Genomic DNA, 24,357 nt, shown 5'->3' with positions numbered 1-24,357 from the left:
TAGAGTGATATGTTGTTATTATTCAGTTACGTTCAGGAAGTATGTTTCTACAGGCTAGCTGTTTCCCTTTCAGTCTTTCTGCTAAGCAAAGCTAATAATTTCCTGTCTCGAGCTTCATACTTAATGGACAGATATGAGACTGGTATCAATCTTCTCATCTAACTCTCTGCAGGAAAGAGAATATGTGTTCCCAAAGAAATGTCGAATTGAAGCAAATTATACATTTAATTATGTCTTTATTACAGACTGTAGGCCCATGTGCATGATACAAATGTGCATAATACAAAACATGACAGTGGATAACAGTACAAAACTCAGATCAACTCTAAGATTAATAAATGTACAACTCAAATCAAAATGTTCATCACATATAAAAAACAACTTCATAATGCTTTCATTTGTTATTTAATAACCTTATTTGTATATAGTGCCCTTCATACAAAGATGCAAACCAAAGTCTTTCACAAAAAAGGGATTAAAAACAAAGAATGTATACCATAAGTAATATAATCATTTATGCAATATCCTGCAAGTTAATAAAGATCATAGGTAATCACATAATGCAAATCTTGTTATAAAAATTGAATAAAAAGACAGCAGTTATGAAAGGACCAACTCATGTAGAAGTAAAACTTAAAAACAAGACACAAATAACTTAAAATATATGTTACAATACAGCTGAGGATTATTGATATAAAAAGAGAAACACAAGTGGGCTGAAAGTGCCTCACATTTGAATAGTAATAGATGTGAATTTAGCAGTCCAATGTGAGAATGTGAAAGGTGAGCAGTTGAAGGCTGTATAATGTAGCTTTGGGGAAGCAAGACTTCCTCTCAGTGTCCTTACTGTATATATAGAAGAAGCCCCATTGCTGATCTACTTCATACACCACAACTATTATTCTATTACTTATTCTATAACTATTATTAACTATTCAGAAACATATTCCATTTTCTAAAACATATCTTGTATTGTCTTCAACCTGTATACTGCAGACTATATCTCCAGCTGTGTCACAGACATATTTGAGTGTTTTCACTGAGCTTCATGGGCAACATACCATTGAGAATGCATCTTTGTGCACTCTTTTGTCTGGGTGCCTGGGTCAATTTTTAGCCATTTCGATCACACTAGCCACATTCAGGTTGTCTATGGTAGCTTGGCCAAGGAATAGAGAGAGTAATTTTCGTAGCTTTCAGATTGATTTGGTTCAGATAACCGAGTGGGTTCATTTTGCTCTTTGGGTAGTTGAGCAACAGAGTACACCAAGTCACATTGGGGATCTGTGAGTCTGCTCTCTGCACATACCCCCCTTGAATTGACCCCAGAGCTGGAAGCTGAATTTAAAAAAATAACTTTTGAAGAGCTATTACCAATCTCAGCTGCTAATGCACCGCCTTGGTGGTAGGAATAATTACCATAGAGACTGTCTGGGTCTACGTCAGTGTTGGTTTCAGAGAAGCATACAGTAGAAACCCCTGCAGGTTGACTCACAGTTGGCTGATCTTCAGGTCTGATTTTCTCATATCCAGCATTCTTGAAATAGAACAGTGAGAGACACTAAGTTAAACAGTGAAACAGTCAAACATTAAAAACATTGTTAACACCACAAAAATTGGGAAACTATTAAAATTTTAATTGTTATGTTGGTAAAATAAGTTCCACACACACAGCAACTTAAATTTAAAACTTGTTATTGAAGGTGCTAGTCTGATCATTTCAGGAGGCAATTTCTGAGCTTTAGAGCCTTTAAAGTAAATGCACGGTCACCCTAATTACACATTGTTGATATCATCTTCTTATGGAAGATGACAGCAAGATTTCTGCCGTTTTGTGTTTCTGAAGTGATATTGGAAGATTCTGACCGGTGTGTCTGCAGTGTCTGGGCTGATACTGATAACTTCTGATGTGTCTGAATTTAGCTGTGGGTAATTTGACATCAAGTTTTGAATCTCAGGGAGACAGTTGTGTGGGTTATTAAGATGGACAGTCTTGTTGAGATCAATAGAGGGATACAGCTGTGTGTCATCGCCATGGCAATGAAACCAAATGTTGTATATTGTACAGTTAGCAATTTCCAAGTTTGTCACCACAAAGTTGTCTTGAAATGGCATACAAATACTAGTGGTAAACTTTGGCTTTCGCATTTTACATCACCACATGATGCTGCTGGAATAACCAAATTTAAACTGCATTATGTGCTGAAAACAGACCTGGTCCTCTCATTTCTTTGCACCTCTCCTTCCACTTTTTCGTCATGCAGGCCATGACAATCTCAAATTTTGATTTTGAAAACTGCTGTTGGTGTGTGACCTGAGGATGTATTTTTAGTTTTGTAAAAATAAGATGTGTCAGATGATGATAAAAGGTAATCATCCCACAGCATCTAAGGTTCTTTTTTCTTTTGTAATAATAATATCAAACAACAATAAGAAGAAGCCCAATGCAAATATTAGTAGTACAGTAATAATAATGGGATTAAATTACCTTTTTAACAAATGAAACATTAAGCTAACCCTTTCTAGCTCCTTTCCTCATGACAAAGTCAGACTGCCTCTCTGACCTGCTCAAAGTGATGACTAATGGCTGCTGGGATTGGATGAGAAATGGGCCTTTAGTTTCAGACCTCAGTGGCTTGTCTGGTATTTCTAAAGTCTAAAAGGTGCATGATGAGCACCTAGTTGCCTGCTGTTGTTGTGTACCAAGAATCCTTTATATAGATAATCTAGGTGTTCTTTGGTTTTATTAACGCTGAGCTCAGCATTGTAAAGGTATCCTAAATGGCATAAAGTATGAAATGAGAAAAGAATGAGCTGTAAGAGCAAAGTCTCACACAAGCTAAGGGAATGTATTTGTAAGTACTTCAAGCGAGCTGTTTCCTCCACATGGTTTCAGAATCAAACTAAATAAAACTCACCTCTCGTGCGTCTTCTTGTGGCATATCAGCACTTAACACAACTTCTGAAAACATATAGGACAACATTTGTTAATATGTCTGGTGGAGGCTCATACATGCAGTGTGTGGAGGTTTGTGGGTCTTACTCAGTTGTTTCTTCATCATCTTCATCATAAGCTTCAGTAGGACCATCAGTATGGTTATTATGACAATGACACCTATGATCAAATATGGTACACTTCCTGGCCAAAGAAAGAGAAAGGGGAAGACAGATGAAAAACAGCTTGATCATCACTCACTACATGTGCTTCTCACATCCTCTTTTCTATAAATTAATATTTTAATAATCTGAAACCTGCTTTCACAGGACATGTGATTACTGATACTTCAAAATTTGAAGAAATTGAAGAAAATGTCAAAAGATCAAACTTGGATTGAATCAGTCCAAGTATTCGAATTAAGGTGGCAGGCATGAGGCAGGTAAATTTCACACATTATGTGATACTGGCAATGGCTCAGTATCTTAACACAAGTTTTGTTGCATTATGATTTCAACAAATTTACAGAGACAATTTACAGAGATAATTTCATTATTCCTTCAAAATTTGAAAAAGCATTTAGGGTGCTGTCCTGTTGACTCTTAGTTCATTTGCTATTACTGCATCTTATAAGTTAAATATATATTTTCATTTATCAATCACGAGTGTAGTTATTTTCATAATGTAAAATGTCAACACCTTTATGTTCATACTTGTAGCCCTGGATTCAATATTTACACTATACATTGTAACTTAACATTAAAATATACAGTGTACTGTCTATAAATGAGTAATATACAGTATATAGTAATATATATGTAAGTTCAGATGAGTGCACTTCATACCAGCTCCATGTGTTGCTGGTGCAGTAGGGGTTGTAGAATGGATGATGCATGAAGTAGACATATCAGTATTAATATCTGAGCTGCTTGAAGACATAGTGGAGCTGTTTGTAACAGCAACGATGACTGTTTTTGGAGTTGTCTTGGGACTGGAAAACCCAACTGAAAATAACAGACACAGTATATATCAATCTATCAGCAATGCGGATGGTTATTACTTTTTGACAAAGGAGTGGTATTTTTTTTAATAAAAAAGTGAGGAGCATACACTTACCATCTGTAACTTTAAGATTCACCTCTATATATAAATCATGGCCAAATCTCTCCGCTCCACAATAATATTTCTTAGAGTCTGACTTTCGGAGATTAGTGAAGGTCACAAATAAAACTTCTGCACTGTTAGTTAACTTGATTCGCTTCTTTTGTTGAGTCTTTCCAGGTGCTGCTTTGACGATGATGTGTTTGTCTTTGGAGCATGGACTTTCACAAAAGTACTTAACATTAGATTTTACATTAATCCAAACGTTCCAGTCTGAGCATTCGATTGTCACATTTTCCCCAACACGTCTATTTATGTCGAGAGTCTTCAGCTCCACAATGCTCAGAGCTACAAGTGGAAATAAAGGAAACATAGTTTGTTATCATCAGTGTCAATGCATAAATGAATTCAAATATGCACATTTCTTTTAACAATGATCCGTTTTATTATTTGTGATGGCAAAACCTTTTTAAAAAGGTGAACAACTAGATGACACATTTAGCAGCATTTCATTTAACAGCTGCAACATTTATACACAAGCTACAGGAGGTGCAAATACAGAGAATACAGAAAAAATAAACTCACCAGAAAGAAGACAACAGGCCGCATAGATGTTTATCATAGTGAAACTGACGGGCAAAAATGCTAGTATACAGGAATTAATTATCAGATCAGTACAACTATGGTCTTTATAACTTCCCTTTTCACTTCCTCTTACCCTTTCAAAGTCTGAAGCTCGTCCCTTTCCTTTGAACACACACACACACACACACACACACACACACACACACACACACACACACAGGCACACAGAGCACATGACGTAATGTTTAAGACTGTGTTAGTGTGTACAAAACAGCAAACCATAAACATCAAACAGCAAAACATATATTCAGAATTTGAACTGATAGCAAAGCAAAGTAAAGGATAATATGTATGTAAGTGAAGCCTGTCAGCATGTCTAGATGCACCAACATAAAAAGAGCATTCACAGCGTTCTTAAGAAAAATCATCTCAAGCTTTACATTTTCTTTATTTTGTGATATGTAATTTAAATTCAAAGCAAATAAAAACACATAAGGGAAAGTTTTGTGGCTGCAGTCTTTAGAATTATTACTGCATTATCAGAGTAAAAAGAATCACTTTCATACAAGCAAGTAATGGATGAATCTGACCACTTTGTGAAAAACATCACACCCCATGCTTAATTCCAACTTTAACCTTAGCAAAGAATCAATTCTTAATCCTAAAATTCAATCAATTACTTTGCGATGACCAGTGTTTTGCCCCAAAATGTAAGATGAGCCCCCACAATGTGACTGTTTTAACAGATTTTTGTCCACATAGCATTCACATTGCAAGAACAAAACAAGTATGCATACTTCTGTGTTCATTTGAATAAATACAAATCTATCAGACGCTGCTTGCATCCACTGACATCGACTCCAGAACAGCATTCTGGCAAAATAAAGAAAAGTTTAATGTTGGAGAAAAGAAAGAGAATACTGTGTGGATATTTACAACAGCTATGGAGGATACACATTCAGTGACATTCATCAGATCCATATCAAATAATGTGGGACAGTTTAGATCACTTAGGCAATTAATGAATCAGTCAAAAGTTGTGACATAACTATGTGGATGGGTGTAGTGTTTAATACACTCCATTAGGACCTGCACTTTGTGAGAACATAACATTTGCTATATGTTACCTGACAAATCAAATGGAATAAAAAACACATTTAACTGAAAGACAATACATTTAGGCAACATACAGTACGTACAAAGGGGTCACATCTCTTTGTAAAGAGAACCAAAATGGCATTAATGTTAGTAGCTGCAGGCCAGAGTGGAAAATTTACGATTCTTTGCTTGTGAAAACTGAAGGTTATTTTCCATTTAGAACAATACGTTTAAGTCATTTTATATTTTTATTATTTTATTTTTCAACATTCTTTTATATGATAGTGATGCAATAGCTCTTGCTGCAGTGATCATTCAAAGTTATGACATAGCTCTGTTGAGTGACATACCCCTTTGGTGGGTGTGAGAGTGCTGTAGACTTGGTCGTTATCCTCTGTAAATGGGTGGAGTGATTGGTAGACTTCATCAGGACCTGCACTCTGTGAGAACATAACATTTGCGGTATGTTACCAGACAAGTATCAAATCAAATGGAATAAAAACACATTTAACTGAAAGACAATGCATTTGTGCAACATATTGTATGTACAAAGGGGCCACATCTAATTTGTAAAGAGAACCAAAATGACATTAAGGTTAGTAGCTGCAGGCCAGAGTGGAAATTATGTGATTTATTGCTTGTGAAAACTGATGGTTATTTTCCATTTAGAACAATATGTTTAAGTCATTTTTTTTAATTCTTTTTTTTTTCTCCCAACATTCTTTCATATGATAGTGATGCAATAGCTCTTGCTGCAGTGATCATTCAAAGTAATGACATAGCTCTGTTGAGTGACATACCCCTTTGGTGGGTGTGAGAGTGCTGTAGACTTGGTCTTTATCCTCTGTAAATGGGTGGAGTGATTGGTAGACTTCATCAGGACCCGCACTCTGTGAGAACATAACATGTTTGATGTATGTTATTAGACAACTAAAACAGAGTAAAAGAAAATAATTTATTAAAAATCTAATTGAAACTGAAATACAATGCATTGCAATGCATGCAACCTTTCTAATACATTTGCAAAGTGACCTAAAATGGCATAAAGGTTAGTAGCTACAAGCCAAAGTTAAAAATATACAAATTTTCCATTTAGGTAAGTAAATGATATTGTAATACAAAGGGAGACAAATGCCACAGCAGAAAAAAATAAAAACTGTAATGCTGAGTATCTCTGCTCAGGCTGTGTACTATCCTTTAAAATTGTAATTTAAATAATAGAAAGTGTTTATTAATTTGAATTTTGTAGCCTGAATCTATATCTGTATGGAGCTATGTGCATTTCCCTCCCTGGGGATCAATTAAGTTATCTTATATTTCTCTTATCTTAAGATACAGATAGGGACAGTGACACATACTGTAGATGTCATGTGCCAAGTTTTTTCCTTCATTTGAGTAAAGGCAGTAGTAATTGTTTTAATCTGGGTACATAGGGACTTGGTTTTTACCAAAACACCAACACCCCACACTGCACAGCACATTTAGTAGCTAAACATGATTGTTTAATGTTGCCGCTATGTTGATGACAGCATTCACTATCCACTGCTAGCCTTCTTACTGACTTAAGTTGAACCAAAAATTAAATATCTAAAAAAAAAAAAAAAAAATTGTCTGATGTGAGCACCAATTGAAACTTATTGGCCAGGGTGACATGATCAGTAAAGCCTCACTGCAAAAACGCCCTATCACATTTAAATGAAGAAATTTGAGCACTCTTTTGTTTGAAACAGTAAGTGATTTTCACTTGATAAGATTTCTTAAAATAAGTCAGGATGTCCAGCTACCAGAAGTCTTAAAATAAGATCAAAAGGCAAATTTCAAGGAATTCTTGTTTAGTGTAGTACATTTAATTTCAAGCCAATTAATACTAAATACCAGGGAATTAAATTACTTTAAAAAAGATTAGTGTTATTCTTGTTTCTAGATAACAAACCTACACAAAAACCAAGGCCTTTATAGAGTCTGGCCAACTGATTTTGAACCTATGACCTTGATATTGGGAGGCATGTGTGCAAACCACTGAGCCACCACACCAGCTGACTACTGCTGATGTGGCACTAGTCATGGCAATGTCGATCAGAGGGTCCACCACTTTGGTCAAGTCTGCCATGAAATTTCATACTGATTTCCATGGTCCCCAGAAAATGAAGTCTAATTACTTTGGTGATCATCTAACATTTCTGATAGCGCCACCAGCAGGCCAAAGTTTGGACTTATCCTGTGAAATCTCTCAACATCTACCAGATGGATTGGGACTAAATTTGGTACAGATATTCATGGTCCCTAGAGGATAATTTCTCAATGTCCTTGGTGTTCCCCTGACTTTCCATCTAGTGTCATCAGCAGGTCAAAATTTAAATCCGTCCAATACTTTGGTTTATGACCAAATACCTGCAAAACTAATGACCACCATTCCCATCAGCCTCAGCTGTATGTTGTGTTTAGTGCTAATTAGCAAATGTTAGCATGCTAACACTCTAAACTAAGATGGTGAACATTGTAAACATTACACCTGCTAAATATCAGTATTGTCACTGTGAGCATGTTAGTATGCTGGCATTACCAATTAGCTTAAAGCACTGCTGTGACTAAGTACAGCCTCACAGATCTGCTAGCAATGTGGTTGACTCTTAGTCTTGTTTATTAACAATATGTATTGTTAAAATATCGCCTTTGCTGACAAATAATGAAGTTACTTCAAAGTTATTAATTTCTCATTAAGTGTCTACATAATTGTGTCTGTACCCAGCACATCAGTAATCATCACTGAAGATGTAGGATATGTTCTATTCTGGATAGTATCTCATCAGTTAATCTAATCCATACTCAAAACAAAGAACAAAGTCAGACTAGTTTTAAATCTAAATATAAGATTACCTCACTTAGAAATATAGCAGTGGTCTTGCAAATGTTGCAAATTGCTGCATATGGGGCTTGCTTGAAGCACTGTTGTGTCACTCTGGAAAAGTGGGGGCCGACCGTCTCATAACAGAATGGTGAGAAGGCTCTGCCAAATATGTATTCTGAATATTTCACTTGAGCCCTTCTGGGATGCGACTTAAACCAGTCACCAGAAAAGCCTCTAGAAAAATTGCTGCCTCCTGCCGTTGCAGGAGACTTAGTGTTTTTGTTGTTCTTTATGTTGATATACTCTGAGATCAACATCGTAAAGGTGTCCTAAACAGCATGAAAGTGAGAATACAGAAAACTAGCTGAGGCAGTATTTAAGCATTTAATTGCTGTGGGTGATCCAACAGAAACAGCCATACACATGGTTTAAGATTCAAAATGGCAAAACTCACTTCTCCTGCGTCTTCTTCTGGGGCGGTAACAACCACTGAAAAACATACAGGGCAGTGTTTGTTTATCTGATTGGCCAAAATAATGGTCATTGGATGATGTGTAATAGAATATATATGGTACAGTGGCAGTCCTGGATGTTTTGGTGCCCTAGGCATACTTTACAGCATGGGCAATGTTGTCGTCAACTCGAGTAAAATATATCCACACATCACATAGTGTGTGTGTGTATGTAGGGGGAGAGGAGAGAAGACTGCATGTAGAGTACGACCATAAATTACTACAAAACCATGTTTTCTGCTATGCTAATCTTAGTTCCTGTTTTTTTCAAGTACTTATAAAACTGACCTTAAAAATCCTATTATTGCTCATCCTATATTATTACTTATTTAGATCTAGAACTGTATTTTAGCGGGCAAAATAATTAATGTCGGCTCATTAGGCACTAGCCTATGTTGCCTGTACCACAAACTGCCACTGTATACAATTGGTTTGTGTGCCTTACTCAGTTGTTTCTTCAAAATCTTCCTGGTATGCATCAGTACGAACACCATTAAGGTTATTATAAAAAGTACACCTACAATCAAATATGGTGCATTTCCTGGCCCAAGAGAGAAAATGAGAAAGATTAACAGGTTAATCACACTTTTAACAGCAGCTCACTCCTCACACCATCTTATAGGTATAGGTCTGGGTAAGAGAATACCAATCATTTCTGAATGACCTGAAAACTGAAAGTACAGAAAAAAACAAACAAAAGAAAAGTCTAAATTTAATTGGATGTTTTCGTAAACTTGGTTAATTTCATCATTATTTCAAACTATTTGAAACATTTTTCTTTTCATTTAAAACTAAAAAGCATTTTTGATTATAGTCTACCTTGTCTTTTTTCATTTGATTGGTTGTTGGTGTTGTTTTATAATAGAAAATGAACTATTTTAGTATATAACTAAAATATCAAGAATGTGTAACCCTATTGAGAGCTTCCATTTACTTTAAGACAAATATATTTTTCATGTATCACTTGACTGCATATTTTTTGTTTGATGTCTCAACAGCTTGATGTTCATACTGCAGTAGCAATGGTCATATTATTTATACTCTTCATTTCAATATCAATGAAAACTGAAATGTATGTATCAAGCTCAGATGAGTGCACTTCATACCAGCTCCATGTGTTGCTGGTGCAGTAAGGGTTGTAGAATGGATGATGCATGAAGTAGACATATCAGTATTAATATCTGAGCTGCTTGAAGACATAGTGGAGCTGTTTGTAACAGCAACGATGACTGTTTTTGGAGTTGTCTTGGGACTGGAAAACCCAACTGAAAATAACAGACACAGTATATATCAATCTATCAGCAATGCGGATGGTTATTACTTTTTGACAAAGGAGTGGTATTTTTTTTAATAAAAAAGTGAGGAGCATACACTTACCATCTGTAACTTTAAGATTCACCTCTATATATAAATCATGGCCAAATCTCTCCGCTCCACAATAATATTTCTTAGAGTCTGACTTTCGGAGATTAGTGAAGGTCACAAATAAAACTTCTGCACTGTTAGTTAACTTGATTCGCTTCTTTTGTTGAGTCTTTCCAGGTGCTGCTTTGACGATGATGTGTTTGTCTTTGGAGCATGGACTTTCACAAAAGTACTTAACATTAGATTTTACATTAATCCAAACGTTCCAGTCTGAGCATTCGATTGTCACATTTTCCCCAACACGTCTATTTATGTCGAGAGTCTTCAGCTCCACAATGCTCAGAGCTACAAGTGGAAATAAAGGAAACATAGTTTGTTATCATCAGTGTCAATGCATAAATGAATTCAAATATGCACATTTCTTTTAACAATGATCCGTTTTATTATTTGTGATGGCAAAACCTTTTTAAAAAGGTGAACAACTAGATGACACATTTAGCAGCATTTCATTTAACAGCTGCAACATTTATACACAAGCTACAGGAGGTGCAAATACAGAGAATACAGAAAAAATAAACTCACCAGAAAGAAGACAACAGGCTGCATAGATGTTTATCATAGTGAAACTGACGGGCAAAAATGTAAGTATACAGGAATTATCAGGTCAGTCAAACTATGGTCTTTATAGTCTCAATGACTTCGTCTTCCCCTTCTTCTCACACTTTCAAAGTCTGAAGCGCCTCCCTTTCCTTTGAACACACTCACACACACACACACACACACACACACACACAGACTCATGGTTTAATGTCTAAAACTGTGCTAGCATATACAAAATGTGTTAATGACTAAAATGAAGCACAATTTAAACATGTAGAGTAAAAAAGTGCAACCTGCAAGATCAGTCTCAGTCAACTATACATCAAAATAGCTCTGTGTTTGACATTTTATAAACCACAGTGTCACGACATAAAATGTACTTGACCACATGCATAAAGTCTGCCAGCTGTAGTGAGAACAGCGAGGCTTAGCCATTTAAGCTGCACGTTATCTTGAGGACAAATAGAGCTCGTCCTCCTGTTTTAGCTCTATCCTTCTGTTTGAGATTCACGGGTCTGCCCACCATCTTCCTTGTACCCCACCCTCATTGTTGTATGCTTATTGTGTTTAGACTAAACAATAGTGGTTGTTGGTCGAAGTTACTGATTGTTAATCAGTGCTAAGGTTAAATATACGCTATTGTATCTTTTAAAGAGCAGTTGCCTGTGGTTATTGTGTGTACATGTTGTGATAATGGCTGGTTGTGTCAGTCAGTGCTCGGATCTCACCCTTCACTGTCCTAAAGTTTAATGTAAGATAGTACCTTAAATATCAATATTTTTAGGTGGACAGCCACCTTTGATACTGTTTTTCATGTTTAGTTATTGGTCCCTGATTCCAGGGTGGTGCCCCGTAATTATTAATCTATATTAATAATTTTGATACTATTAATAATTGCATTAATATTCATACATATATTTGATATTTTGCTAATAACCAAACCTGCCCTACCTGAATCCCAACATAACCAATCAGTAATCCAGATAACATTAATGAGCACGTTTCCTTAATGTGTAACCCAACTTTCATTTTTGTAAGACATGAAATGAGCAAGTTATTAATTCAGGGAGCTAACCTCTTGTTCACCTACTGACCAACAGACAGAAGTCTCTGCCAAGCAGCCGGAAACGCCTCATCTTTGCCAGCGCTTCAAAACAGTAGGCTAAACCACGGTTTTGCAGATAAAGACTGAACAACGAATAAAATATATTAATTCCTATTTAGAGAAGTGAATTGTCCTAGAGTTACGTTAGCATCTTGCAGTCATTTTTATAATCAAATCACATAAGCCTACTTCACCTCACTATTGCCAATAACCAATAACTTAAGGTTTACGTCATCATTCCATATCTGTATTCATCTGTATTCAAACTGGACTATTTATTTAGATAACAAACTGAACTGGACCAATAACACTCAAGCTGTTTACAGGAAGGGCCAGAGCCGCCTCTATTTTGGGGAGGCTGAGGTCCTTCAACATCTGCCGGACAATGCTGAAGATGTTCTATGAGTCTGTGGTGGCCAGTGCTATCCTGTATGCTGTTGCATGCTGGGGCAGCAGGTTAAAGGTAGCGGACGCAAACAGACTCAATAAACTGATCCTGTAAGGCCAGTGACATTGTGGGGGTGGAGCTGGACTCTCTGGTGGTGGTGTCAGAGAGGAGGATGCTGGCCAAACTACACGCCATCTTGGACAGTGTCTCCCACCCACTCCATGACGTGCTGGTCAAGCAAAGGAGCACCTTCAGTGGAAGACTCATCCCACCAAAAAGCACCACAGAGCGCCACAGGAAGTCATTCCTGCCCGTGGCCATCAAACTATTTAACTCCTCCCTCTAAGGGTTAGTCTGTATGACCTTAGGTCACTAAACTGGACATTGATCATTACATCTCTGCCATAATTGAAAAATTGTGCAATATTCTGTGTACTACTCCCGTGCAATATTAGTTTTCCTATGTTAGTCTTTCTTATTTATTGTTATTGATATTATATACCTCTATTACTCTCGACAGTACATGCACCTCTGCTTATTACTTATTTTGTTACATTGTATTATTATACTGCACTATCATCATCAACCGGTAAACCCACTTGGTACTTGACACTTGATACTTATACCAACCTGATACTTAATTTATTTTCTGACCTGTTTTTATAGTGTTTTATAGTGTATCATATTGTTTGCTAGTACTTTCTCCTGTGTGCACTGACGTAAAGGCGAGCTACTGTAACAAAGAGTTTCCCTATGGGGATCAATAAAGTATTTCTGATTCTGATTCTGATCTGTTTGTTGGTTTATTTTCTTTATCATATACCTTATTAATCCTTCATTTAGTCAGTTATTTGGCATTTAGCTATAAATAAATGTCCTCATTTAATAAGTAAGAAGTTGTTTGTGTGTTTTCTTTGAACCAAAAGACCAGATCAGTCTTTCGAAAAGAATTCATTCCATCTTAGAGACTAATTTGAATGTAATTTAAACAGCTACGTGGAGAATCCACAATCAGTACAATTCATTAGAACTAATTTAATACAAATAATGTAGAACAATTTTGAACACTTGACCAATTAATCGATCAGTCAGTTAAAGTTGTTAGATAGTTGTGTGAATACATGTAACAGTGTTGTAGACTTGATCTTGATCCTTCCTGGATGGGTGGAGTGTTTGATAGACTTCAGCAGGACCTATACTCTGTTTGAACAAAACCTTTGCTGTATGTCATCAAATTAGAATAAAATTAAACAGAATAGAAAAAAACATGTCTTGATATTAAAAGACACTTCATTTGTGCAAGATGATTACATGAAGACCGCATCTATTTAAGAAGTGTAGCAGCAGTGAAGCAAAAGGTGATAAAAAGTGAAGAATCAACAAGCAGAATAAATAACCTCTGCATGAGTGGTTGGATGAAGAGAAAAACAAGACAAGACAAGCAGCTGGCAGAAAACAATAAAAAACAGTTATGTCATAGTTAGCCACTATGCCCCCCTCATCCTCGTGTAACCCGGTGTTTCTACCCTTCCTTATGTCTCCTGGCTGGTCCCTGTCTTGTCATTGTGTGTGTCTGTGTCTGGCCTGGCTTCCTGGTCTCCTGCCTGCTGCTGATCACCGGCACACCTGACTCCCATCTTCATCACTCTCCACCGTTTATATACCAGGTACCAACGCCAGATCATCCCCGTACATGTGTACGCAACTTTCGCAACAGCCGCAAGTAAAACAAGATTAATAGTGTTCTTTGTTTCTGCCAATCAAGTAATCTCGGTTCTCTCTGTCATAGACACGCTCACTGCCGGTGATCACCGCCTCAGTCTGCCCTTCGGATCATCCGGACATCGGTACCACACAAACCGCCAAAACGCCTTCGCCATCCGGCCGGCCTTGCCTCCTGAGACAGCCGGCTATCCGAACTACACGCTCGGCCTCACTGATTCCCTGCCTGGCCGGCCCAGACCATCACACCACGCTCGCCAGCCCAGAACCAGCCCACCTCGTCCCCGACCCGGCCCGGTCGAGTCCCCGGGGCGGTCACGAACTACGCCGAATACTTTGTTCCACAACTACAATCTGCACATTAAAGACTGTTTCCACCTTACCGTGCTCTGTCCCGTGTGTCCTGCATTTGGGTCCTAAAATCGGTCCCCCGACAGAACGATCTGGCCAACATGGACCCAGCAGGCGCCAACCCGGAAACAGTTTCGTTTCATCAGGCGATTAACAGCCTGGGGATTCTTCTGGACCAGCACGAGCAAATAATACAGGCTCTCGCCGAGAGTAATCAGGACATGGTTACTCAAATCACTCAGTTAATAATAATAATAATAATAATACAACTTTATTTATATGGGCAGAAATAAGTGCAGAGAAATGACATGTTCTTGCATCCTTCACCATTCTATTATAAAGGCGTAATAACTCTTTCATGGCCACAAAGTGGACCTGGATTTCTTCCATCTGCGTTCTGCTCTTCTGCATTTCTTTTTACAGCTTCGAATGCTGTCATTTAACCATGGCTGTTTTCTAGTCTTTGAGTTTGGTCTATTTTTCAGAGGAGCTATGAGATCTAAGGTTGAAGAACACAGGTAGTTAAAATAATCAACCAAATCGTTGGTGTTGGAGGAATTGGGAAACACACTGCCAGGAGAATTGAACAGTGTACAGAATTATAAGGCACTATGCTCATTAAGGACACGTGTGTACTTAGAGCGGGCTAAGATAGTACTAGCAGCCTCTAATTCACAGTCGCCAGCATGCGACTACCTGACTTGTTTGGGTGAAGACCATCTTGTGCAAACAGGGAAGAACGATCCCAAAATAAGTTAAAGTTGTGAATAAAACCAATGTCATGGGTGCTGCAGACAGACTGGAGCCAGGTATGAAGGCTGAGGATCCTGCGGCCAATTCCACGACCCAGTGTAGGAATTGGACCCGAAATGAAAGCATGCTTTCCGGTGCTGTTGAGCTGGTCAAAGATGCGGATGAAGTCTGCTTTCGTCAGCTCCATTTGCTGCTGCGGTGCCATTGCTGCCGACACGGACTATGATTTTCGTGATAGTCGTCGGGAGTGCAGCCAGAAGTCCGGGGAGCTTTTCGAGGATGTCGGGGGTCGTAGCTCCAGGAAAGCAGCGTGACCACATTAGTGAAGCGGATATTCCTCACTATGGAGTCTCCAACGATCAGTGTGGTTGGGGGTATGAGAGGAGGCAGAGTCGATGATCGTGGAGACCGCCGAGTTCCATCAGCCGTCCCCGGGATAGTCGTGGCCGTGGACTGCTGCGGCGAGGGGGCGGCGTCCTCCTTAGCAGAGGGGTTCTCTGCTGTCTCAGGACGAATGAGACCCCAAGAGCTTCTCCTGATCACGGCCTCTTTCAGTAACTTGCGGCGAGAGGAGGAGGATGACTTGACCGTTGGAAAAAAGGGAGCGTCCCTCCAGTGGAGGAAAGTCCTGCATGTCCAGGATGTCAAACCTGTTGGCCAGCAGGAAGTCCCGATGTGAAGGTGGAGGAGGCAGGCGCTTTGCACCACGTCTGTCCTTACAGGCTACAGTCCAGTGCTCCGGTTGGCATGGAGTCGAACTCACCCGAGCCTTCTCACCACCCCCGCCGGCGAGTGACTGTGCATCCACTGGGGCTCGGCACGGAGTAGAAATGGCAATTGCTTTGGGCTTCGCACCCATGAGAAGCCACGGATCTTCAGGCTTAGCTGAAACGGTTTCATGCTCCGGGCTGCCAGTGATGATGGAGCCGAGCCACGGAAGAGTGGGATCATTGTCCGGTGCTGGAGTGGAGCAGTCAGGGGAGTGAGAAGGGATGGTCGCATTCCGGTTTGCGCAGCCAGAGGAGCTGAGGACCGCCAGGTGTTTTGCCTGGGCCGAGGCGACAGTGGAGAACTCCAGGATGAGCTTGTCTTTTTCTCTGAGCTTGGCTTCCAGACAGGCGATACCTTTCCTCAGCTTTGAGACGGTAAGGTGACAAGATCCACACTCAGCCATCAGGCTATTATTTAGTCCGTGAGAGTGCTTTGAAGCTTAAAGTACACAGTTAAGTCCATTAAAGTGCTACAAGCTTAAAATCCTTGGTAAAAGCGCCGGCTACCCTAGCCGCCGGGCTAAAAACAAACCTAGCTAAGCTAGCAGCAGTGGAGGCAGTCCGGTAAACCACGTCGAGTTGCAGCCAGCTTAAAATCATTTAAGATCCACACGTCCGGTGAGTGAAAACTTTTTCCAAGTTAAAACATATAGGTAAAACAGTGGCCAGGAAAGCAGTGTAGCGTAGAAAACTTGGCTTAAAAACTCGATAAAATATCAATTTGATGGTTTAAGATGAAGATTCTAGCGACGCTTCCGCTGGGTACACAAAAACACAGACACATGCGCAGTTGACGCAGCAAGTTTCTAAAGTCACCACTCAACTTTCTACGACCGTCTCGTCCTCGTCAGCGTCACCTCTGACTCCAGCAGAACTTCCGGCCACATGAGAGGAGCCCACCAAGCTGGATGCGTTGGTTTCACTGTGCATCCGGCTGGACAACTGCCTGCGCGAGCGGCGCCAGGAGCGCACCAACCGCTCTCACTCCCATGCTTCTCGCCACACGGTCCCCCCCCCACTCGTCCAGGAACTCGAATGCCCAGCCTGACCGCAGCGTCGGAGCTGCCGTCGACCTCTACCAATCACCTGGTGCGCATTAGAGAGGGGGACGAGTGGAAGACAGCTTTTAACACCCCCTTGGGCCATTTTGAATATCTGGTAATGCCATTTGGACTTACCAACGCCCCGGCTGTCTTCCAGGTGTTAGTGAATGACGTGTTAAGGACTTCCTAAACCGCTTAGTCTTCGTCTACCTGGACAACATACTAATCTTTTTCCCGGATCCATCCAGCCATGTCCTCCATGTCCGGCAGAGGTTACTAGAGAACCGGCTCGTCGTCAAGGCGGAAAAATTTGAATTCCACGTCAGCTCCGTAAGCTTCCTTGGTTATATCATTGAAGGCGGTCAAATGAGGACCATCCCGGCCAAGACGCAAGCGGTGGCAGATTGGCCAACGCCCGCCACTCGGAAACAGCTGCAGCGCTTCTTAGGATTCGCCAATTTCTACCGGTGGTTCATCTGTGATTATAGTCGGGTAGCAGCTCCGCTGACCAAGCTCACCTCTCCCCAGTTCCCCTTCATTTGGGACCCGGAAGCTGAGGCGGCCTGGACCCAATTGAAAGCCCTCTTTACCTTGGCCCCGATCCTCATCCAACCAGACCCCACACGACAATTCACTGTAGAGGTGGATGCCTCGGGCGTCGGAGCAGTCCTCTCTCAGCGTTCCCCCACGGATCAGAAGCTCCGCCCGTGTGCCTTCTTCTCCTGGCGACTCTCCCCAGCCAAACGGAACTACAATGTCGGCGATAGAGAGCTTCTGGCCGTCAAGTTGGCCCTGGAGGAATGGCGGCACTGGTTGGAGGGAGCTGAGCAACCATTCGTCATGTGGATGGATCATAAGAATTTAGAGTACATCCAGGCCGCTAAGAGACTGAACTCCCGCCAAGTATGCTGGGCTCTGTTCTTCGGTCGTTTTTGGTTTACCCTTACTTATCGTCCCGGGTCGAAGAATACCAAACCTGATGCTCTCTCCCGGCAGCACGCTACCACGGATGGCCCTCCCGAACCAGACTCTATCCTCCCGTCTGTCTGTGTGGTGGGTGCAGTCACCTGGGAGATCGAGTCAATTCTCAAGACGGCCCAGCGTGACCAGCCAGACCCCGGGAACAGGCCCCCTAATCGACTGGTTGTTCCGGACTCGGCCCGTTCCCAGGTGCTTCAATGTGGACACAACTGACCCTCTCACTGCTGAGGAGACATTTTGGGTGGGTTACTATGGAGGCAGACACCCGGGCCTTTGTCGCTGCGTGTTGTGTCTGTGCTACAGGAAAGTTGTCTCACCGACCCCCGGCAGGCTTGCTCCAGCCTCTCCCCATCCCCAGTCCCCCATGGTCTCATCTGGCCCTAGACTTCGTCACCGGACTGCCCTGTTCCCAGGGCAACACCACCATCCTCACCATCGTGGACCGGTTCTCTAAAGCAGCCCACTTCGTGCCTCTGGCTAAACATCCCTTGGCCCGGGAGACAGCTGACCTCATGGTGCAACATATTTTCCGTCTCCATGGCATACCGTTGGATATAGTCTCCAACCGGGGCCCCCAGTTCATTACCCAAGTTTGGAAGGCTTTCTGCCGGGCGCTGGGGGCCACCGTCAGTCTTTCCTCGGGTTTCCATCCACAATCCGACGGAAAGGGCCAACCAAGACCTCGAGGCCAACAACCCGTCTACCTGGAGCTCCCAACTTGCCTGGATCGAATACGCTCACAATTCGCTGACTAGCTCTGCTTCGGGTCTCTCTCCCTTCAAAGCATCCCTAGGCTACCAGCCCCCTCTGTTCCCGTCCCAGGAGAGAGAACTGGCGGTTCCTTCGGTGCAGCACCATCTCTGCCATTGCCACAAAATCTGGAAAGAGACCCGAACAGCACTGTGTCGGTCAGGGGACTGGAACCGGCAGATTGCGGATTCCCCGCCTGGCCGGCCCAGACCATCACACCACGCTCGCCAGCCGGCCCGGTCGAGTCCCCGGGGGAGTCACGAACTACGCCGAATACTTCGTTTCACAACTACAATCTGCACAATAAAGACTGCTCTGTCCCGTGTGTCCTGCATTTGGGTCCTAAAATCGGTCCCCCGACAAGTTATGCTGAAAGAGATAATGAATGAATGGATGAAGAACACACATCGGCGGACTGAAATGTTTCCTCCAAAGCAGTTTACAGGAAAAAGAATGAAGCAGCTATTTGCCATATCAAACAATTTTCCATATAAAATTGTTTAGCATGTGAAAAAAGATCAAATATCCAGCCTGTGTGTGCCCTGTGTTAGTAGAGTAATGTAAGAACTGAGAGGGTGATAGTGCCCCATGGCTGACATTTCAAAAGCCCTAGGCAGATCCGACAAGCTAACTGACCAATCAGTGCATGACGTGTGACCATGAGAAAAACATTTCAAGAGTTCAAGATGTCATTCAAACATGCATGACCACAAAGGATAAACAATCCTCTAAATCTGTTATACTATTAATAGGAAATGTTTAGAAAGTTTAAATCTGCATCTTAATCAACATCTGCGTCAAGTCAGTGTGGTAGTTCATGAAAAATTGGTCCAAAAAATGGGGTTTCTGGCAATGTTAAGAAAACCTTTCAGAAAATTCCTGGATATTCACCAAACATTTTCTGGCCCGGTTTTTTCATAGAACTCTACCCTTTTGAAAGTAGACCCTCTTACCTCAGCATCAGCATCGAAGACTGTGTTTATCTTGGTGGTAAAGCCTGTAAAAATAAAAGAGATAATGTATAAAAGACTTAAAATAATTGACAGACCAATCCATTTTCGTAGAAGAGCGATGATAAGACTCACATGACGATGCAGCTAGTGCAATGAGTCCCATCACCAAGACTGCTGTTTTTTGCCGAACAGTAGTAGAGTTACAGTACTTATACTCTGCAATGCACCAAGCATTTAAATATGTATGCATTTTAGATGAGTGCACTCCATACCAGCAAATGAGACGGTAAACCGAAGGATGACTGATTTAGGAGGTGTCGAAGGCATTGAAGGTGAAAGCATACCTGAAACAACAGACACTACATTTAACTAGTTAAGTATTTGGGTATTAATCAACAGTTTTGAATAGCATAGACTTACCATCTGTAATTTTAAGATTCACCTCAGTATATGAAGCATAGCTGAATTTCTCCAATCCGCAAAAGTATGTGTTCGAGTCTCACATTTGGAGATTAGTGAAGATCACAGATAAACCTTCTGTTATGTATATTCTGTTCTTATGTTTAGTTTCTCCACTTGCTGCTTTGATGATGATGTACATTTCTCTCGTGTATGGGCTTTCACAAAGGCACTTAACATAATGTTTAATGTCAGTCAGGCTTATCCGAATCAAGAATCTAAGAATAGAGAGTGTTGTATGCTGATTGGCTATATTAAAGACTTGGCTTTGAGTTGCTATGACTTCTTGGAACCTTTTTGAACATGCATGCTATTTTTTGGTTATCCGGCTGATGATGCAGTGACAACACACTGGGGATCATGGAAATAAGTCGGAAGAAACAAAGAGAATGACTTTACTGACTCGTGCTCTGCCCATTGACTTCCTATGGCCAGAACAGTTGACTGTGTTTTCTTTATTTTCTTAGTCAGAGACTATAAACATACAAACATTTAAACATTCCACACAGCTTATAGACTGTACATCAGCACAAGTACAGGACACAGAGTGTAACATCTTCCGGATGCTGTAGTAGCTCACACAGATCATCAGGACATTTTAAACTTTTATTTCCTCTCCACATCACTGAACTCCCTCAGGACCACCATACTTCACTCTGTACTATCCTCATCTACAAGCCCAGGTTTCTGAAGCCACAACAAGATTTTATTTTTCATAACCAAAATTCAGATTTCCATAATTCTCTCCGTAAAATCAAACTAAGTACAAAATCACTGCTCCAGTCATGTCAACAGCATTATTTTGGGAAGTCATCAGTTTATGCATTCATAAACAGATTATTTCTTTTTTTTTATATTAGTAGCATTATTTTAGCGTTATTTCATGCTTGCTAACATCAAACACCAAACTTAATCAAATATTTAAATAAGCAGAAATGTAACTAAAACTGAGCTGTTGACGCATGTCATTACATATAGAGAAGATGTTACAAGCTTCTGAAAACTCCAGAAGTGTTTTCACCTTATAAAAGAACATAAGCAGCCCTTGTGGCACGTTTGGGGAGCCAAACAATCACACCTGTCTTCTTTGTATTTCCTAGACCACATTGGGACACTTCTTCCTTTTCCTTTATTTCTTAGGTCAGCCATTTTAGACTCTCCTCTCTTTTATGAGACTGTTGGTATGCTATGGCAGATAGGTATATTTATGAAGGATGAGAGAAGCTGATTGAAGCGGCCATGACTTTCGCCAGCCCTCACACACTAACTGATAATTCAGTCCTCCCACTTCAACCCATTTGACAATTGTGTCTAATTTGTTATGAAATGACTAAAAATCTGTTGGCCATTCATTGAAACAGAGCACCTTATCTCACCTCCACCTCTCCACCGTCATTCCTCCTCTTTCCATTTCATGTCCTCTCCCCTCCTTTCTTCTCTCATACATAGTGATTAACCAAACCATTCTCCTCTTCTCGGTAATGTGTCTTAACGTGCAAGGAGGAAATGAGAGTATATTATCTCTGTCCTCTGCTGGCTTTAGCAGTGCTTGTTGTTCAAATACACGCTTTCATCATCCACTGACAATGCCGGGCCTCTGCTTTGTGTGTGTGTGTGTGCAGTAGTGTTGCAGATAAGGAGAGGTTTGTCAGGGCAGCTCAGTTAATGCTGCCACTTGACACTGAAACACAATGAGTCAACCACTATCATACTATCATAGTAAAGTGGACAATGTGTCTATTTATTAATAATGTCTCATTTATACTGCAAATCCTCCTGGATGTTGTTCACACTAAGAGTAGTAAAATCAGCAAGCCATTTTTTTTTCTGATACAGCTCAGCGACCAGGTAAACCAGTTTACAGCAGCTCAACTATTTGTTGCAAATCACCAGCCAATCTGAGCTCTGTGCTTCCTTGTTTCTCTGCTGATGCAATTTGTGATCAGTGATTTTACCTGTCAAATGGAAAATGGATGAAAACTTAATTTTAAGCCACTCAAAACTTTGTATTTCCAATCACCATTCCCTTAATTGTTTAATCACTTACACTCTCCAAGTTTACTATTGTATGTAATGTTTGATGGCTGCCAACATCATAGCTTAAAGGGATAGTTCATACCAAAATCATGATTGATGAGAGACATTGATGTTGAGTTTTTTAAATAGATTTTTTTTGGCTCTTCGAGCACCACAAGCTGAGTGCCGTATAGTCCCACTATATTCAAAATCGGCAGACATCTCTACGGCCAATATCTCCAAAATTTGGCAACTCACAGCAAAACAATCTAGATGTGGTAGTCTGCCACCTTTTCCTCTCCAGCCCTGTGTTCTCTGTTGTGTTCCCCTTCCTGGTGTGTCTTGTGGGTCCCCTACTTGTCTTTGGATATGTGTGTGTATGTTACCTGCCTGGCTCTAGGAACCTCCCACCTGCGGCTGATCACCAGCACACCTGTCTCCTATCTACTCATCAGTCTTCACAGCTTATATACCAGGCTTTTCCACTACTCCGACGCCAGATCGTCCCTGTACATTGTACGACAACTACGTCTAGGCTCTCGCTAAAGCTAAGTACTTTTTGCAAGTGTGTTTTTCCTTCGTGTTTTTGATCCTGTCTGTTTTTGCTCTGCCTAAGGCATTACCCGGTGCTGGTGATCGCCGCTCCTGTGGTTTCCTGGATTCCTGTCTGCCTGCTTCTCCAGCCAGCTTCACCTTGCCTGTCATCATCTGTCTACACTGGTCATTCACCATTCGACTTTATTACGAATAAAGTGTGTTTTGGATTACAGAGACTTCTCGGTATTCTGCATTTTTTGGGGTTCGAAGATCGTGCATACGACACTAGATGGATAAATGGCACTACAGGTTAGAGGAAAAGTATGTATTTTTGATTGAACTGTCCCTTTAATTATACTCATCATAGAACTTTTCTTTGAAGACAAAGATAAATATTTCTTCTACTCTGTCACTTTGTTTGTTTAAAACACCTGGATTGGATTTTTTCCCCCTTGTTTATCCTGGATGAAGACCAGTCAATGTGACTATCCTTGGTCATATATATTGTACTACATCTTCACCCTTCTTCACTAATGCTCTTCATTCTGTTGGCTCTGTGTCTGGCCAATCTTCTTCAAATCGACTTTTGTGCTCAGAATTGATTTCCACATCATCTTCCGCTTCTGACACGTCCTTCTCTTCCATATCACGCGCTGTCTCAATCTCTTGTATCATTCGCTGGGAGGTTCTCTGAGCACACAGCCTTTTGCTCACATTGCTGGATTCCACTGACAATGTGTGGATGTGACTATGATGCTGGTGGCTGCTCCACTATATATCGGTCAGAAGAGTAAAGAGATTAGTGTACTGTCACAAAAGGTTTCATCACATTGCCGTGTTTTTAACAACCAGTCTGGTTACAGTTTCCACCCTTTTGTTACACTTGAGGTAATTTGACAGTAGAAATAAGTGTGTTCTTCACAAAAAATAAAGGAATATGCTTCAGGTTAAAAATAATCATATGAATTTACCACAAATAAAAATGTAGAACTGTACATTTTGACAGATATTATATAATATGGCTAAAACCTCTGACAAAACACAAACCCTTAAAGTTACACAAATTGCTTAACAGGCCTTATGCTAGCATCCATCCATTGGTAGTAAAATTCAGCTTGAATGACTGATTTGGTATGTCTTTACAGGTTATCATTTACTGTATTAAAGAGTCAGTTCACCCAAATTATTATTTAAAAAATGTTATCCAAGTGGTATCTGCTCATGCAGATACTTTTGGTTTAACCTGTCCAGGTTTTGAGGTATCTGTGTCTGAGATTTCTGCCGCCATCTCATTACCATGTCACAGCATGGTCTAAGAAATAACTAACATTAACCAATATTCACATAATAACAACATAGGCCAATGCTGAAAATATAGGAAGGAAAAGGTAAGCTAAGCTAAAAAATTAGGCTGGATCTTTGCTAACTCACAAGAGAGGCTGAGTCTCATTTGTTTGAGCTGACGTGATAGATGGGCTCTCTATT

The 24,357-nt window shown here is 40.6% G+C and overlaps 1 protein-coding gene and 1 long non-coding RNA gene across 6 annotated transcripts; one reads left to right on the top strand and one right to left on the bottom strand.

Moving 5' to 3' along the window:
* Positions 1–216: 216 nt before the first annotated feature.
* On the bottom strand, positions 217–14,817 carry LOC122873666. 5 transcript variants are annotated; one of them, XM_044190692.1, is made up of 14 exons: positions 14,643–14,817; positions 11,027–11,193; positions 10,457–10,789; positions 10,186–10,344; positions 9,525–9,620; positions 9,022–9,056; positions 6,520–6,609; positions 6,070–6,159; positions 4,622–5,494; positions 4,052–4,384; positions 3,781–3,939; positions 3,044–3,139; positions 2,919–2,962; positions 217–1,537 (listed from the first exon to the last, which is right to left on the bottom strand). In XM_044190692.1, exons 9-14 carry the CDS (start codon positions 4,854–4,856, stop codon positions 1,151–1,153), a joined length of 1,254 nt encoding a protein of 417 aa, XP_044046627.1. In that variant the 5' UTR covers positions 4,857–5,494; positions 6,070–6,159; positions 6,520–6,609; positions 9,022–9,056; positions 9,525–9,620; positions 10,186–10,344; positions 10,457–10,789; positions 11,027–11,193; positions 14,643–14,817; the 3' UTR covers positions 217–1,150. The 5 variants fall into 5 exon arrangements, with proteins under 5 accessions (XP_044046627.1, XP_044046630.1, XP_044046629.1 ...); XM_044190695.1 differs by lacking the exon at positions 14,643–14,817 and having other exon boundaries at positions 4,622–4,783; positions 5,419–5,494; XM_044190694.1 differs by lacking the exon at positions 14,643–14,817 and having other exon boundaries at positions 2,919–2,959.
* Positions 14,818–22,682: 7,865 nt separating this feature from the next.
* Positions 22,683–23,108, top strand: LOC122873423. Its single transcript, XR_006377451.1, has 2 exons — positions 22,683–22,851; positions 22,952–23,108. It is a non-coding gene; the product is annotated as an uncharacterized LOC122873423 (long non-coding RNA).
* The last annotated feature ends 1,249 nt before the right edge of the window (positions 23,109–24,357 follow it).

This window comes from Siniperca chuatsi, linkage group LG3 (genome assembly GCF_020085105.1).
Source record: "Siniperca chuatsi isolate FFG_IHB_CAS linkage group LG3, ASM2008510v1, whole genome shotgun sequence".
In the NCBI taxonomy this organism is placed as follows: domain Eukaryota; kingdom Metazoa; phylum Chordata; class Actinopteri; order Centrarchiformes; family Sinipercidae; genus Siniperca; species Siniperca chuatsi.
The sequence above is the reverse complement of the archived record's forward strand: the minus strand, read 5'-3'. Positions and strand labels throughout refer to the sequence as shown.

Bases quoted from the DNA above. Each gene is read 5' to 3' on its own strand.
- LOC122873666 (XM_044190692.1), bottom strand. From the start codon at position 4,856: ATGTGCTCTGTGTGCCTGTGTGTGTGTGTGTGTGTGTGTGTGTGTGTG. The intron at 4,385-4,621 runs GTGAGTTTATTT...TTCCACTTGTAG, and splicing joins GGCCTGTTGTCTTCTTTCTG to CTCTGAGCATTGTGGAGCTG. The intron at 2,963-3,043 runs GTAAGACCCACA...ATATGTTTTCAG, and splicing joins GATGATGAAGAAACAACTGA to AAGTTGTGTTAAGTGCTGAT.